The 13,628-nt window shown below is 52.9% G+C and overlaps 2 protein-coding genes across 8 annotated transcripts in view; one reads left to right on the forward strand and one right to left on the reverse strand.

Moving 5' to 3' along the window:
- SMYD4 (SET and MYND domain containing 4) overlaps positions 1 to 2,308 on the forward strand; it is a 54,816-nt gene extending 52,508 nt beyond the window's left edge. For all 5 annotated transcript variants that reach the window (XM_025851413.2, XM_073879284.1, XM_073879286.1 and 2 more), the window contains one exon: positions 442 to 2,308. In XM_025851413.2, the coding sequence (XP_025707198.1) occupies positions 442 to 595 (154 nt within the window). In that variant the 3' untranslated portion in view covers positions 596 to 2,308. The remainder of the gene's footprint in view (positions 1 to 441) is intronic.
- Positions 2,309 to 2,593: 285 nt separating this feature from the next.
- SERPINF1 (serpin family F member 1) overlaps positions 2,594 to 13,628 on the reverse strand; it is an 11,710-nt gene continuing 675 nt past the window's right edge. Inside the window, exons 2-9 of one of the 3 annotated variants that reach the window (XM_073879290.1) lie at positions 11,724 to 11,821; positions 10,286 to 10,377; positions 8,176 to 8,374; positions 7,409 to 7,564; positions 6,772 to 6,975; positions 5,496 to 5,638; positions 4,032 to 4,242; positions 2,594 to 2,983 (exon numbers count right to left, since the gene is read on the reverse strand). In XM_073879290.1, coding sequence (XP_073735391.1) covers positions 2,724 to 2,983; positions 4,032 to 4,242; positions 5,496 to 5,638; positions 6,772 to 6,975; positions 7,409 to 7,564; positions 8,176 to 8,374; positions 10,286 to 10,369 — 1,257 coding nt within the window. In that variant the 5' untranslated portion in view covers positions 10,370 to 10,377; positions 11,724 to 11,821 and the 3' untranslated portion in view covers positions 2,594 to 2,723. Of the gene's footprint in view, positions 2,984 to 4,031; positions 4,243 to 5,495; positions 5,639 to 6,771; positions 6,976 to 7,408; positions 7,565 to 8,175; positions 8,375 to 10,285; positions 10,378 to 11,418; positions 11,438 to 11,723; positions 11,822 to 13,628 lie in introns of those variants that run through there. The other 2 variants (XM_073879289.1, XM_025851435.2) reach the window with 2 other exon arrangements.

Consider the following 13,628-nt stretch of genomic DNA (forward strand, 5'->3'; position numbering starts at 1 on the left):
ATTGGTGCACTTTGGGGTGAGGCAATGTTTGAAGCTGGATCCTAAGATTATGAATGGTTTGTGGACCTGATACCCAAGACATAGGTGCCGCCCATTTGGTCAAGAGAACAGGTCTGCAGAGTCAGGTCTGGGGTGGACTTGGTTGCCTGCAGGTGAAGACTCCTGAGGAAACCATGGGATAAATCCCAGATTGAATACCTTGAGATTTGCCTATTTCTCAGGACCTTAGAATCTTTCTGCTTTTTCTCATAACTTTGTTTTCAAACTCTGCCTTACAGTGTGTTGGTGAAGGTCTTTCCCCTACCCTTCTAGATTGTGAGATCCCTGAGGACAAACTGTTCTTAGATAACTTCGTATTCTTCACAGGGTGGGAGTAGGCCCTTGATTAATGTTGACTTGACTGAATGAGTGGCTTCACTCCTTTCACCTCCTTCGGTTCAGGTTCGCAATCCCAGAAGCACTGAACACAATACAGAGGGCAGAAAAGGTTCTGATGGTGCACTATGGCCCTTGCAATGACGAGATCCAGGAGCTACAGAAGATGAAATCTTGTTTATTGGACTTGCCACCCATCTCATTGGGGCCTTCAGTGTAGAACCCAAGGTTTTCTTCAGATAATTAACTATCCTCCCGTAAAAACTCCCAGTTCCCAGAAAAGACTTCAAACTGGTGTCTGGAGAGCCTAAACCCTTTAAAAGGATTTTAGCTGATCTGCAGGCATCTGGATGTTAGCCTGGGGTTTTGGCTAGACTCCATCTCACTAAATGATGATAGTCTTTCCCTGGAACATTCCTGTGGTTTCTAGTAGTAATGACATGTTATGTACCACTCCAGTGGGAAGTTACACTCTTAGTAGTTGTGTTGTAATTGAAAAATAATTATAAAGCAAGAAATCACCGAGGCTCCTTACCTCTAGAGATACCATTTCATGTATCGGATCTAGCTTTCTCGAATCCTTTGTTAAAACTGGTACAGTGTAAATTGTGAATGGAGAAATAAGTATGGGGCCACTTTATTGTTGGGCAATCTCTTCCTGGGATGGCAACTCTAAATTTGTCTCCTGCCAGTTTTCCAGTCCTTATTATCTGCCTCTCATTATGTACTCTTGGCAGACCCGCTGACCAAACACTAATAGGATCATTGCTGCTTGTGGTTTCAGACTCCAGCGACAGAAGGGAGGGGTGATAGCTCTTTCCTGCCTGGATGTGTAGAGCAATAGTCTAGATTTGCATCCTGGCCAGAAGGCTGGGAGACTCTCTGTTCTGAACCCTGATGGCCATATCACTGTCCGTGACCGAGTGGTTCCAGTGAGTTAGTGGAAAGGAACGTCAGGTCCACGCTGCTTTGACAGCTTGCCCTCCCTGGACTGCCCAGGAAGTCCCTGCTGCTAGCCTCAGCATTATCATCAGGAAATGAATAGCCTGGAGATGTCTGGCAGTAGCTTTTCGGGAAACTGAGTGTTTAGAACACAGTTTACATTCAAAAACGTGAGTGAAGGTCAGGCAGAATCTAATTTATTCTTCTTTCTACTAATTCACTGTGGCAAGGCAGTGGCCAGTGAGATTTTTTTTTTCATGGAGATAAATTTTTCTTCTTGAAAATTTAGTCCTGAGGACAGCTCTGTATTCTGTTCCAAACACTTGTCATGTTTCATGTTCCTAAAAAAAGGTCCTCTTATACTCTGTAAAATAGGCATGCTTCCTTAAAAAGAATGTGTTTAGAATTTTCACATATCAGGTTCCCATTTTAGGTATACTTTGGGAGCTTTCCTTAAATGCTTTATGAAACATTAAGTTACAGATTACATCTCTTATCTGTCCGTGTGTTATCCTGTGTTGTCAGGTGACATTAGCTTGACTGGGGGATATCTGTGCTTGCATGAAAAGCTGAAGTTTTGGGGCACCTGGGTGGCTCAGCCGGTTGGGCATCTGCCTTCGGCTCAGGTCATGATCCCGGGGTCCTGGGATCGAGCCCTGCATCGGGCTCCCTGCTCAGCAGGGGGCCTGCTTCTCCCTCTCCCTCTGCCTGCCACTCCCTCTGCTGTGCTCTCTCTGTCAAATGAGTAGGTGCAATCTTAAAAATAAATAAATAAATAAGCAAGCTAAAGTTTTGGGGGGCACATGGGTGGTGCAGCCAATTCTTGGTTTTGGCTCAGGACATGGTCTCAGGGTCATGAGATCAGGCCCGGCGTCAGACTCAGCACAAAGTCTGCCTGAGATTCTCTCTCCCTCTCCCTCTGCCGCTCCTGCTCGTGTGCACGTGCTCTCTCTCTCTAAAATAAAATAAATAAATTTAAGAAAAAAAAAAAGCCCTAAGGTTTGATTTATTTAAGAGCATACCCCACTGATTGTGGGGACAGGAGATCCCCTCTTGCAAGCATTAGTGGTCCTAGCGCGTAAACACTCCCAGAGAGAGAACCCGCCCTGCATCATACAATGAGGGTAACTCAAGGGGTTCTTACAAGTGGTGACTTTCTGCAGAGTTTAGAGAGACCAGGCTCTAAGTATAGAACCAGCAAATCACAAAGGGGCTATTTATCTTCATATTAAACTTAACATAGCTCAGAACAGAATGAGAAACAGGGCAACGAAAGTTAAGGATAAAGCACTTTTATTGCAAAGTATACACTGAAACATTGTAGGGGCAGCCTTCAGGTAATAATGTAATCTGCCATCCCTCGAGGGTTTTGTTCTTCCAGGCTATTTGAACATTAAACTGGAGCATTAAATGCCCCTGGGGTCCAGAATTTTGCCTATGAAGAGAAGGGCCCCTGTGTCTGTGTCTCTCAGTACAAAGATGAAAGGTTGGTTGAGGTGATAGTCCAGGGGAAAGGTGAGGCGGGCAGGCTGGAGCCCTGGGCTGGGGTTGGTGCCCGCCCCATCCTCATTCCACTCGAAGCCAGATCGATGTTCCACTTGGGTAAGTTTAATAGGTTTGCCTGTGATCTTGCTAAAGTCTGGCGAATCAAACAAGGATTGCAGTTCTGCAGAAATTGAGAGAGATTTCCATTAAAACCCTGCCTTACCCAACACCCCTCGGAAGAATAGAGTCCACTTGAATGGGAGTCCTGATTCCCAAGAAGGCAGGCAAGCTGGGAGTACAACACCACTTTGGACCCTCAGTGAGGTCTGTAGACCTCTGGGCTGGGTAGGGCTTAAGTTCAGAGAGTTGTTGCTATTCTTTTCTTCGATCTCCTGTTGCGTTCGTAGGTGTTCAGAATGGTTTGATCCCTATCCAGCTGAATTCCTGAGACCAGATGAAATTTAGGTCTCCTACTCCTCCGCCATCTTGCTCTGCTCCCCAGGTAGGGCTTAAGTGACTTGCCCAAGAGCACACAGCAAGTGAGGTTAAGATAAAAAACCAGCTCTGGGGCACCTGGGTGGCTCAGTCGTTAAGCGTCTGCCTTCGGCTCAGGTCATGATCCTGGGGTCCTGGGATCGAGCCCCACATCGGGCTCCCTGCTCAGCAGGGAGCCTGCTTCTTCCTCTCCCTCTGCCTGCCGCTCCCCCTGCTTGTGCTCTCTCTCTCTCTGTCAAATAAATAAGTAAAATCTTTAAAAAAAAAAAAAAAGGATAAAAACCAGCTCAACAGACCTGTCGAGAGAGAGTGTTCTGTTACAAGATATATACTTCTGGGGCTGAGGAATGTGTCTGATAAGAAAGGCAGTTCAGGGGCGCCTGGGTGGCTCAGTTGGTTAAGCGACTGCCTTCGGCTCAGGTCATGATCCTGGAGTCCCGGGATCGAGTCCCACATCGGGCTGCCTGCTCGGCGGGGAGTCTGCTTCTCCCTCTGACCCTCTCCCCTCTCATGCTCTCCATCTCATTCTCTCTCTCAAATAAATAAATAAAATCTTGGGGGGGGGAAAAAAAAAGAAAGGCAGTTCAGGCTTCCCCTCCAGCACTGCTAGAATTAAGGAATCATCCATGGCCTCCCCACAAAGCCATAGAGCCCTTGAGTGCTGCTTAGCATGGGTGGAAAGCTCAAAGGCTCAACTCCACCCACCCAAGAGCAAAGTGGTCTTGCAGACATACTCATCTCCTGCAGGGACTTAGTGACTTCGCCTTCATAACTCAGCTTCAGCTTGGGGATGGTCAGGACCGCCTGAATAGTCTTCAGTTCTCGGTCGATGTCATGAATGAACTCAGAGGTGAGGCTCTCCTCTATCATGGTCAAGTTCTGGGTTACTTTCAGAGGCAGGAAAAAGATGATACTCATGCGGCCAGTCAGGGGCAGCTGGGCAATCTGAAACAATAGGGAGGGAGCACATGGGTTAGTCCCTTGGAGCCCAAGAGCCCGGGGCTCGACACACACACTCCACGCTGCCTTCTCCTCTCCTCCGGTGGGTCCCTGGCTGTGCTGTCCCCAGCCCCTAATCTGTTTAACAACTGTCCCTCTTGGCCATTGCCTTCTGGCAGCAAGATGTTTACTGAGGTTCCTTCAAAAAAGTAGACTGTTGTCTTTTCTTACCTTGGCTTAATACCAACTGAAGTTAGGGGCTGAAAGAATTTTCTCCTGTGGTTCAAGGAGCTAGAATTGAATTCCAGGTCTGTGTTTTCTCCCAAAGATTGTCTGCCAAAAGTGACTGATCATCTGTTAAATACAGAGCCCTGGACTAGAGGTGGGGGCTGTTGAGTACAGCAACCCAGAAGCAGTAAAACAAAAAATGGGTCTTTAGGGGCGCCTGGGTGGCTCCAGTTGGTTGAGCGACTGCCTTTGGCTCAGGTCATGATCCCAGGGTCCTGGGATCGAACCGCACATCGGGCTCCCTGCTCGGCGGGGAGTCTGCTTCTCCCTCTCCCACTCCCCCTGCTCGTGCTCTTCCTCACTGTCGCTCTCTGTCTCTCTGACAGATAAATAAATAAAATCTATAGAAAACAAAACAAAACATAAAATGGGTCTTTTGAGCAGAGGTTCTTAACCTTAGGTCCATGGGACAAACAGCATCAGGAGTCCTAACAGCCCCTGAAACCACTTATGGAAATATGTGCATGTGCATACGTGACATTTCTCTCAAGTGTTTTAGGCGTTTTGTCCGATTCCCAAAAAAGAAGGTTTAAGACCTACTGACTTACAATTAAAAGATGTTAGATATATGTGAAAGACTTAGAATGCCAGCAATTTGGAGGGTGTGACAGGTTTTTTTTTTTTAAGTTTGGCTTTGAATTCTAGAAATAAAAGTCCCCCCCCAAAGAAAGAAAAGGAGAGGCAGAGGAAGAAGGGGAAAAAAGACAAGAAAACACCAACATGTGAGTTGCCCAGTCTCAGCCCATTTCACGTTATCTGTTAATCCTTACAACAAACCCTAAGAGGGTAAGTTTCGATACCTAGCCTTCGTTTTAAGAAGAAAGGCTCAGAGAAGGTATTGACTTGCTGAAAGCCACACAGCAGGCAGAATTTAGACAGCTGTCCCATCTCAAAGGTCATCCTATTTCCACTATGCCGTCCTGCCTGCCTCTGTCCTCCCCCGACCCGCCACTCACCCGGCCCCTACAGACCTTGCAGTTGAGATCAGAGTCCAGGCCATAGCGTAAGATGGCCTTAGGGTCTGACATCATGGGGACTCTCACGGTCCTCTCCTCATCCAAGTGGAAATCCTGAAGGGAAGTCTTTCTGGAGTCGAACTTTGTTACCCACTGCCCTGGAATGAAACAGATGGAGTGCCCTGAGCCCCAGGAGACCAGGCAGCCATCGGGACCATGCCGGGAGACCAAAGCCTATTGTTGAAAGCTGCCTGGCTAAAGGAATCTTAGAGGCCCCGACCGTCGGGGAACAGCTCTGTCTCTGAACGTGCGGGCTGGACCACAGTATGTCAAGGGCCTGAATACCCTCCATGTAGAGACTCGGGAGGAAATAGGAGGCATCATTGATTTGACCGTCTGGATCATACAAATTCTGCGATGGCCTGGGAGAAAAGTCCGCTGTTGTCTCCTTCTGCAGTGAGGTGTCTGGGGGACAGGATCAAAGGAGGTCAGAGCTGCAAGGGACCCCAATATCACCCCTCTCGTCTGGGAAAGCACCAGAGCTCAGAGGGGCGGAGGCCCTGGCCAGTGCTCACAGAGAGGTGATATCCCCAGGGGACCTTTAATATGCTGACCTGTAATGGCTTCTCTCACTTTCTGGAGATCGGTGCTTCAAGTAGGGCCTCTCTCAAGGTCAGGGGTCCACTGTGGCTACTGCCTGATAGACGGTTATAAAGCATTTTAGGGAGAGGTTGCCCCAAATCCCACCCAAGTCTTATCTGAATGGGGCCGGCCTCACACGGTCCGTGGAGGAGTCTTGAGCACGTCACCACAGCAGGATGCTGTTAGAGAACTAATGGTTTGCTGAATGCCCTGGGCACAGTGTTCCGGTGGATGTGAAGACAGGAGACCATGTAGACAGCCAGCCTCTGAAGTCTGTCAGCCCGTGTTAGGGGTGAGGGATTCGGCCCAGGAAGGCCGGGAGGCCTGTCCAGGGCTCGACGCCAGGGAAGGCCCAGCTGGGCTTTGACCCTCATCTGACTCCAGCCCGAATCTCACGGTGCCAACCCCCAAACAGGCACAGGAGAGCTAGCACTTTCTTCTCTCTGCTGGGCTTTGTGCATGGCCTCTTACGCTTTGTAGACACGCACCGCATGTTTGCCTGGGACTAATGACAAGCACGGAGCCCTCAGGCAAGCGCCTTTCCCAGGCTGTCCTCTGGCTTCGCCTCTCAGTTCCTGCTGAGCTCCGTCTCTGACGTCCCCCCTTCCCCACCATCCACCCTTGGCCAAAAGAGAAGTGAAGCCCTCACCCTTGAAGTAAGCCACACCGAGGAGGAGAATGCTGACTCCACTGGGTATTTCCTGGGTGGACCTAGCAATTTTCCCTTTCATCTGGGCCTGCACCCAGTTGTTAACCTCCTGAAGGTCCAAGCGAGGGTTGCCAGTCAGGATTCTGGGCCTGGTGCCATAGGACTTCTCCAGTGGGGCGACAAAGCTGGATTTTATCCGCAACTCTGGGAAGAGATGGAGCAGAAGTGAGAGTGCTCTGAACGCTCACCAGCGTCCGCTCTTGGGAGAGCGCAGCAGGCTGAGGCTCTGGTTTACCACACGGCAGGCCCTGACTTCCTGCCTAGTGACTCCCCATGACTGTGACTCCTGGTGACTTGCCGAGACTCCGTGCCAGCTTCCGCAGGACAGGGAACAAGGAATTTCACTCACTGCTCTTTCTCTTCAGGGTACCGCCCTTCCCCGGCCCTCCCACTGTCGCCCTCAGTCTACTTCCTCTTTCTGATCCTCTTTGAGCTCACGGGGCCCCTTCCTGCCCACCAGCCCCAGGCCCAGCCTGGGCAGCCATGATCTAGTGTTTAGAAAGAACCCCCCCCCCCCGCCCCGTGCAGCATAGAGCCCCGTATTCCTCAGGCATCCCGGGCTAGCCAGGTGACCCACTCCTCTCAAAGATGATCCGGGAAGCACTCTTGAAGTTCTTCTCGGGGACAGTGACAGAGGCAAGGAGCTCCTTATAGGTGCCATGGATGTCCAGGTTGCTGATCAGGTCATAGTAGAGAGCCCGGTGAATGGTGGATTCTGTCCGCTGTTCCGCTCCTGCCAGAGAGACCAGGGCGGGAGCCTTAATAACGGGCCACCCGGGCCCAGGTCAGGCCAGCTCCGGGGACAGGACGGGGCCACCACCCTCTTGGTCTTCCACTGTTCATACGGGAGGCATTCTAGGTGGGCAAGAAATTCCAAGGCAGTGGAAGAAAAACAAGATTTTCCTCAAGCACGCAAAGGCCAGGAGGCCTAGAGAGAGCGACAAGGGCCGGAGGGAGGGTTCAAGCCCCTGGGCTTCTCTGGTCACAGCTCTTACCAGAACGTTTTGGGTCACCTGCTCCTGAGTCTACCCCGGGAACAGCTGTGACCCGGTGAGGGCAGGGACCACGCCTGCTTGTGTGCCAGCGCCTAGCCGAATGGCTGGCACACAGAAGCTCGTGTAAGGAATGAGTGTTGAAGTCATCCCGACAATAAGTGGTCGTGAGGCCACGTCCCCAAGTCGGCAGTGGTCGGCGCCCTCCGTGGAGCCAGGGAGGGATCGGAGGTGCCCGCGCAGGGACCGCGGGGGGGCCGCTCTCGCAGCACCCCTCTGCCCCTCCCTGAGGGGCCCGTGTCTATGCGGGGGGCCTCCAGGACCCCGGGGCCGTCCGCATCTGAGAACTCACCCAGCGAGAGCGCGGAGAGAGCGGTGGCCACGCTGAGTGGGGACAGCAGCACGTTGGCCGCGGGGCTGAGGCCGGACCTCACGCGGTACAGATCATAGCCAAAGTTGGAGATGGCCGCTGCCAGCTTATTCACAGGGACCTTGAAGAAGGGGTCCTCCTCCTCCACGGGCACCCCTGTGGTGTCGGGAGCTGGGGAGTCCTGGATTTGAGTACAAGGGCCATCAGAGATGAGCTGTGCCTGACCGGAGCCCTCGTTGCTTTGAGTGGGATTGTCCTTCTGGCCCCTTCGAGACGTCCTGCCTGAGTACCCTACGTGTAGCCTAGTGTTGGAAGGAGGGTGTGCTCCCAGATCATGCTGGAGTTCTCGGCTGGGGACAGGCAGCCCCACACGGAAATTAGCTGACCAAAGCACTAGTGACCTGTGAGCCTCAGGCCTGTGACATACTTAAAAAAAAGAGAGTGTGAGGGCGCCAGGGTGGCTCAGTCGTTAAGTGTCTGCCTTCAGCTCAGGTCATGATCCCAGGGTCCTGGGATCGAGTCCCGCATCGGGCTCCCTGCTCAGCAAAGAGCCTACTTCTCCCTCTGCTGCTTCCCCTGCTTGTGCTCTCTCCCTCTCTCTCTGACAAATAAGATCTTTAAAAAAAGAGAGAGAGAGAGAGAGAGAGAAGGAGAAGAGGCCCTCCCTTCCAAGGAACCCTGCTCAGGCCAGAGCAAGCTGCCTGTCTGTTCCCCCCTTGCTTACTGCTCCCAGGTCTCTACCTCTGTGACCCCCCCCACCCTGACCCTGTCTTTCATGGCCCTGATCATGTAGTATTTCCTCCACAACTTTTCCCTGATCACTCCAATCTGAAGGCACTTTTTGGTTTTCTGAGCTTTTTGCGGGGTCAACTACCACTTATACTAACCACCTACCATGTACCAGGCTCTGTGCTGGTTCTTCTCATTGGAATTACTTCATTTCATGCTTGTTGATGTATTTGATACCTCAAAAGACTGAGTTCCTTGAAGGCAAGAACTGAGTCTTCTATATTTCCACCCAGCCCCAGCCCCTACAGAGCAGGTATTCAGTAGGTAAAAAGTAAGTGACTGGCGATAATGGCCGTGCAAGGGTGGTTTTTGTTTTTCTTTAAAGATTTATTTATTTATTTATTTGAGAGACGGAGAGGGAGAGAGAGAGAGAGCACAAGCAGGGGGAGCTACAGAGGAAGAGGGAGAAGCAGGCTCCCTACTAAGCAGGGAGCCCGATGCGGGACTCAATCCCAGGCCCCTGGGATCATGACCTGAGCCAAAGGCAGACTCTTAACCGACTGAGCCACCCAGGTGCCCCAGGATACGTATTTTTAATCCCATCTTATAGATAAGAAAGAGACTCAGGTCAAAGCCGCTTGTCTATGGTAACAAAGCTAGGTGAGAGGTAGAGCCAGAACTTGACAAAGTCCAGGGCTCCAGCCAGTATGCCCGGGCTGCCCTGGCCCCTCACTGTCCCTTAGCGTGAGCTTCTCAGCGTCTGCCTTTGCAGTCTGACCGTGCTTCCTCTGGACAGGAAAGAGGCCTTTCCACACGCTTGCATCTCCACTGCACAAATATCCAGGACCACCGCCCAGTCAGTGAGACTCACGAGTAATGCAAAGTAATGAGAAAAGGTCTTCACTGAAAGGGATCCCCCTAGGCTTGCTAGACTGCCTTCACTTTTCACCTTCTGGGATCTTCTTTTGGTCTCCACTGTCTGAAAGGCAAGGCAAGATGTTTTCTGTTTTGGGCGCCTGGGTGGCTCAGTTGGTTAAGCGACTGCCTTCGGCTCAGGTCATGATCCTGGAGTCCCGGGATCGAGTCCCGCATCGGGCTCCCTGCTTGGCGGGGAGTCTGCTTCTCCCTCTCACCCTCTTCCCTCTCGTGCTTTCTCTCTCTCATTCTCTCTCTCTCTGAAATAAATAAATAAAATTTAAAAAAAAAAGATGTTTTCTGTTTTGCTGAAGGAGAAATCAAGGCCCTATCTGCACATAAAGGCCAGAGCCTGGCCTGGAGCCCGGGTGGCTGTCCTGTCTCCCGTGCTCCCTGCTAAGGAGGACCTGGGATTGCCGACACCCCGCCTCACCCCAGCCCCACTGACCTCCTGTGGGCTGCCAGCACGGTCCTGGCTGCTGCTGTGCCCGAGGAGGGCTCCAGTCCAGAGGAGTAGCATGAGGGCCTGCATCCTGGGGCCTGCAAGAAAGCAAGAGGCAGCCAGCCGTTTCCCTGCCCCGACCACCCCGCTCCGCCTGCCACCCTGAGCGGGGAGCAGGAGCTTGGCAGGACGAGGCACCTTGCCTCCGACCTCCCCAGGCTGGAAGTGGACCCTCAACTTGACGGTCCCTCCCTCTGATCCCCTCACCACCCCTGCACCTGCCTCATGGCCTACAGCCCCAGGATGAGCTTGTCCTTTCGTCCCCCTGTGTGTGTCAGGAGACCTCGGGGCCTAAAGCTCCAGGGCCGTGGAGACCCAGCAGTGAACTCCTCTGCGTGGCTATGGCCTAGCACAAATGCACAGCAAGGGTCTTCTGGAGGCACCTGGCCAGCTCCCGATAGAGGATTTGGGGTAATGTCAGAATGGGACAGAATCTAGTTCCCATATGTAGAATTCCAGAATACCGAGAATGGACGCACCTGGCCAGCCCCTTGCTATCCCCAGGAAGTTCTGAGACTCTGGCCTTGAATTTACTCTGGCCTAGAACCTGTGGCCTCATAAGGGACTCATTCCCCTCGCAGATAGTTCTCTAGGGAGAGTTCTTACTCTTCTGCTAAGGAGCACTGGGTCTAGGGTCAGACCGCCTGGGTTCAAATCTCAATTCTAACTCGCAGCGTCTTCTCTTGCAAAATGGAAAGCAAATAGTTCTTACCTATTGTGATGAGGATTAAATTAGATAATGTCTCCAAAGAACTGAACAGCACAGAGACAGGTGAGCTCTCCAGCGATCCCAGAGCTAAAAATGCATCTCCCTACACCTGGAGCCCCAGGGCCCCCCTTCTCTCCTGGGGAGCCAGGTCCTCTGCCCCCTGCCAGCTCAAAAATAGCTCTTACACCCTCAGAGCTTTTTTTCCTTCGGGTTAAACAGCCCCAGGTCCCTTCATGTCCCCCAGCAGTGGCCTCCTCTGACCAGCTCCCTCTGGCCCCTGGACCACAAGGGAAAAGGGAAATCTGAGTCCAGGGCTCTATGTATGCCACCGTCCCTCAGCCTCCTGCACTTGCTGCGTCCATGAACTCACCCCTTGGAGTCAGGGTGTGGGGTAGTGGGAGGGGATGAAGGCGGTTACGGGGGTTTCACAGATAGGATCTTCCAAGGGGCCTTCTGTTTAAAAAGTGGGACAAGGTCTCAGTAACTAGGACCTTCGCTTGGTCCGTGTCCTCCCTCCCATCCACATGCCAGGTCAACAATTTACAATATCTGTCCTCCCTGCCCCTCACCTCCCCTACGCGCACGCACGCACACACAGGCCAAGGGTCTCCAGCACCTTCATCGTCACCTGTGTATATGCCCATAAGTACCCTCCCACACGCGCAGCACACATACTTTCCTGACTTCTCAGAACAAATAGGAAAGTTGGGAGTGCGGTGTGTGATTTTTGGCCAAAGTCCTTAGAATCAAGCCAGATAATCCACCGGACAACACTGTAGAGATGAAAGGCAACAAACCAAGAGACCGCGTCCAGAGTTTGCTCAGCCTATGGCTGGGCTGCTTTCTTCCCAGACCCTGATCTGGAGCTTGTGTCCCAGAGAGAGCCCCACAGACCCCGAGTGCTCAGCCAGCTACTGTCCTACACAGCTGCCTTTGGCGCTCACGGAGAATCTTGCACTGAGGCACGGGGACAAGCTTTCTGCGGAACCAGATAGAGACCTTGAACACCACACAGGCTCACTGCTGCTCTCTCCGCCCTCCCGCCCCACCCCAGAGCGAGCGGGAGTCTTCTTGCCTGAGCCCCAGCAGACTGGTTTATCAGACACCCAAATTCCGTGAGATGTCTAGGCGGCAAGGGTGCCGGAGGAGGCGTTCGCGCTAGTCCCTCTGGCCAGAGTAGGGAGCTGAGGTAGGAGGGACCCGGGGGTCAGCCTGCCATAGTGTCTAAGAGAACTAAGCTCACGGTTCAAATGCACTTGAAGGTCAAACCTTCTCTGTAGGAGTCCCTACAGAGTCAGCCCAAGCCCCAGGCTGTGGGATCACGGTCCCCATGTGGGTGGGCTGAGGACTGAAGATAAGGTGAGGGTCCCTGGCGCCGAAAGGCACATGGTCCCCAGCTGGTCCAGAGCCAGTTGCTGGGACATGTAGTATTCATGGTACCTCCGAATCCTCCACCTCAAACCCTGGGGATGAGGGAAGGGGAGAGATTATGGAGAGCCCCCCCAAAAGGGCCCTGGGACGGCAGAGAGTCAGTCTGCATGGGCTTAAGGGTCCCTCTGAGCCCACCCGATACCCTGTCCAAGGGGATTGTTCCATGGCCTGAGGGCAGGCAGCCGCCGCCCGGCCAGGGGCACAGGGACACTGATGCCCTCCGTCCAAAGGGCAGTATCCAAGCCAGACTCCCGTCCTACCAGGAAGGGGAGGGCATGGGGAGGAGGTAGATATTCTCACTGTTGGGCCAAGGCCAGGTCTTCCTTTCTGCCACATTTACCAAAATCAAAAGAGACACAAGGAAATGGGATTTTGTGATCTTGCCTTCCAGCTGGGAGGATAAATTTGAGCCAATACATGTGTTTCAGATTAAATCCAGTTGTGAGACAAACACCATCCCTCCTCCCCCTCCTCCTCCCAGCACCACACAGCTTAAAGCCACATGGCGGTGGACCTCCTGGGCAGTGCAGGGAAGGGCACCATCCTCTCTCCTGGCTCTGGGAGGGAGGTTCCGAGGGGTCCCCTCCAGGCCCGTTCCACCCATGGCAACCCCGCCAGTTCCCATGCAGCATTCCTTCTCAAGTCTTGGAATCTGAGTGAGTCAGGCCAGGGCACCCATGAGTTCCACCTCCGCACTGCCCAGGAGGACCGGCCCTAGAAGCAGAACCCCCTGGCCCCCTGAGCCTAGGGGCTGAACTCCTGGAGGATGGGCATGGGCCAGACAGTGATGAGGTTTCTGGGAAGGCTGCGGCTTCTCTTGGGCCCAGACCCTCCCCTTGCTACGGCTTACCCCAGGGAGCGGAAAAGATGCGGGCCACTATCCTCTGCAGCACGGGCCACGGGCCCCCAAACCCCATACACTGGCTGGACTAAAGAGGGGTCATTGTTTGCCAGAGGCCAAAGCCCCGTGGGTCTCCCAGTGTTCACTGGCAACTAATTTGGCCAAAGAGAAGGGATGGGCACTGGATCAAAGGACCCAGCTGTCCTCCCTCCCAGTCTTCTGTGGGGCTCAACAGGCCAGTGGCCTGGCTTGGAAATCAGCACCAGTTGATTTTGAAAAAGCAGCAGGGAGCTGAGCCCAAGCCAAGG

Source organism: Callorhinus ursinus, unplaced genomic scaffold (assembly GCF_003265705.2).
Source record: "Callorhinus ursinus isolate GAN/ISIS: 27379988/994484 unplaced genomic scaffold, GSC_fseal_2.0 scaffold34, whole genome shotgun sequence".
Taxonomy (NCBI): Eukaryota; Metazoa; Chordata; class Mammalia; order Carnivora; family Otariidae; genus Callorhinus; species Callorhinus ursinus.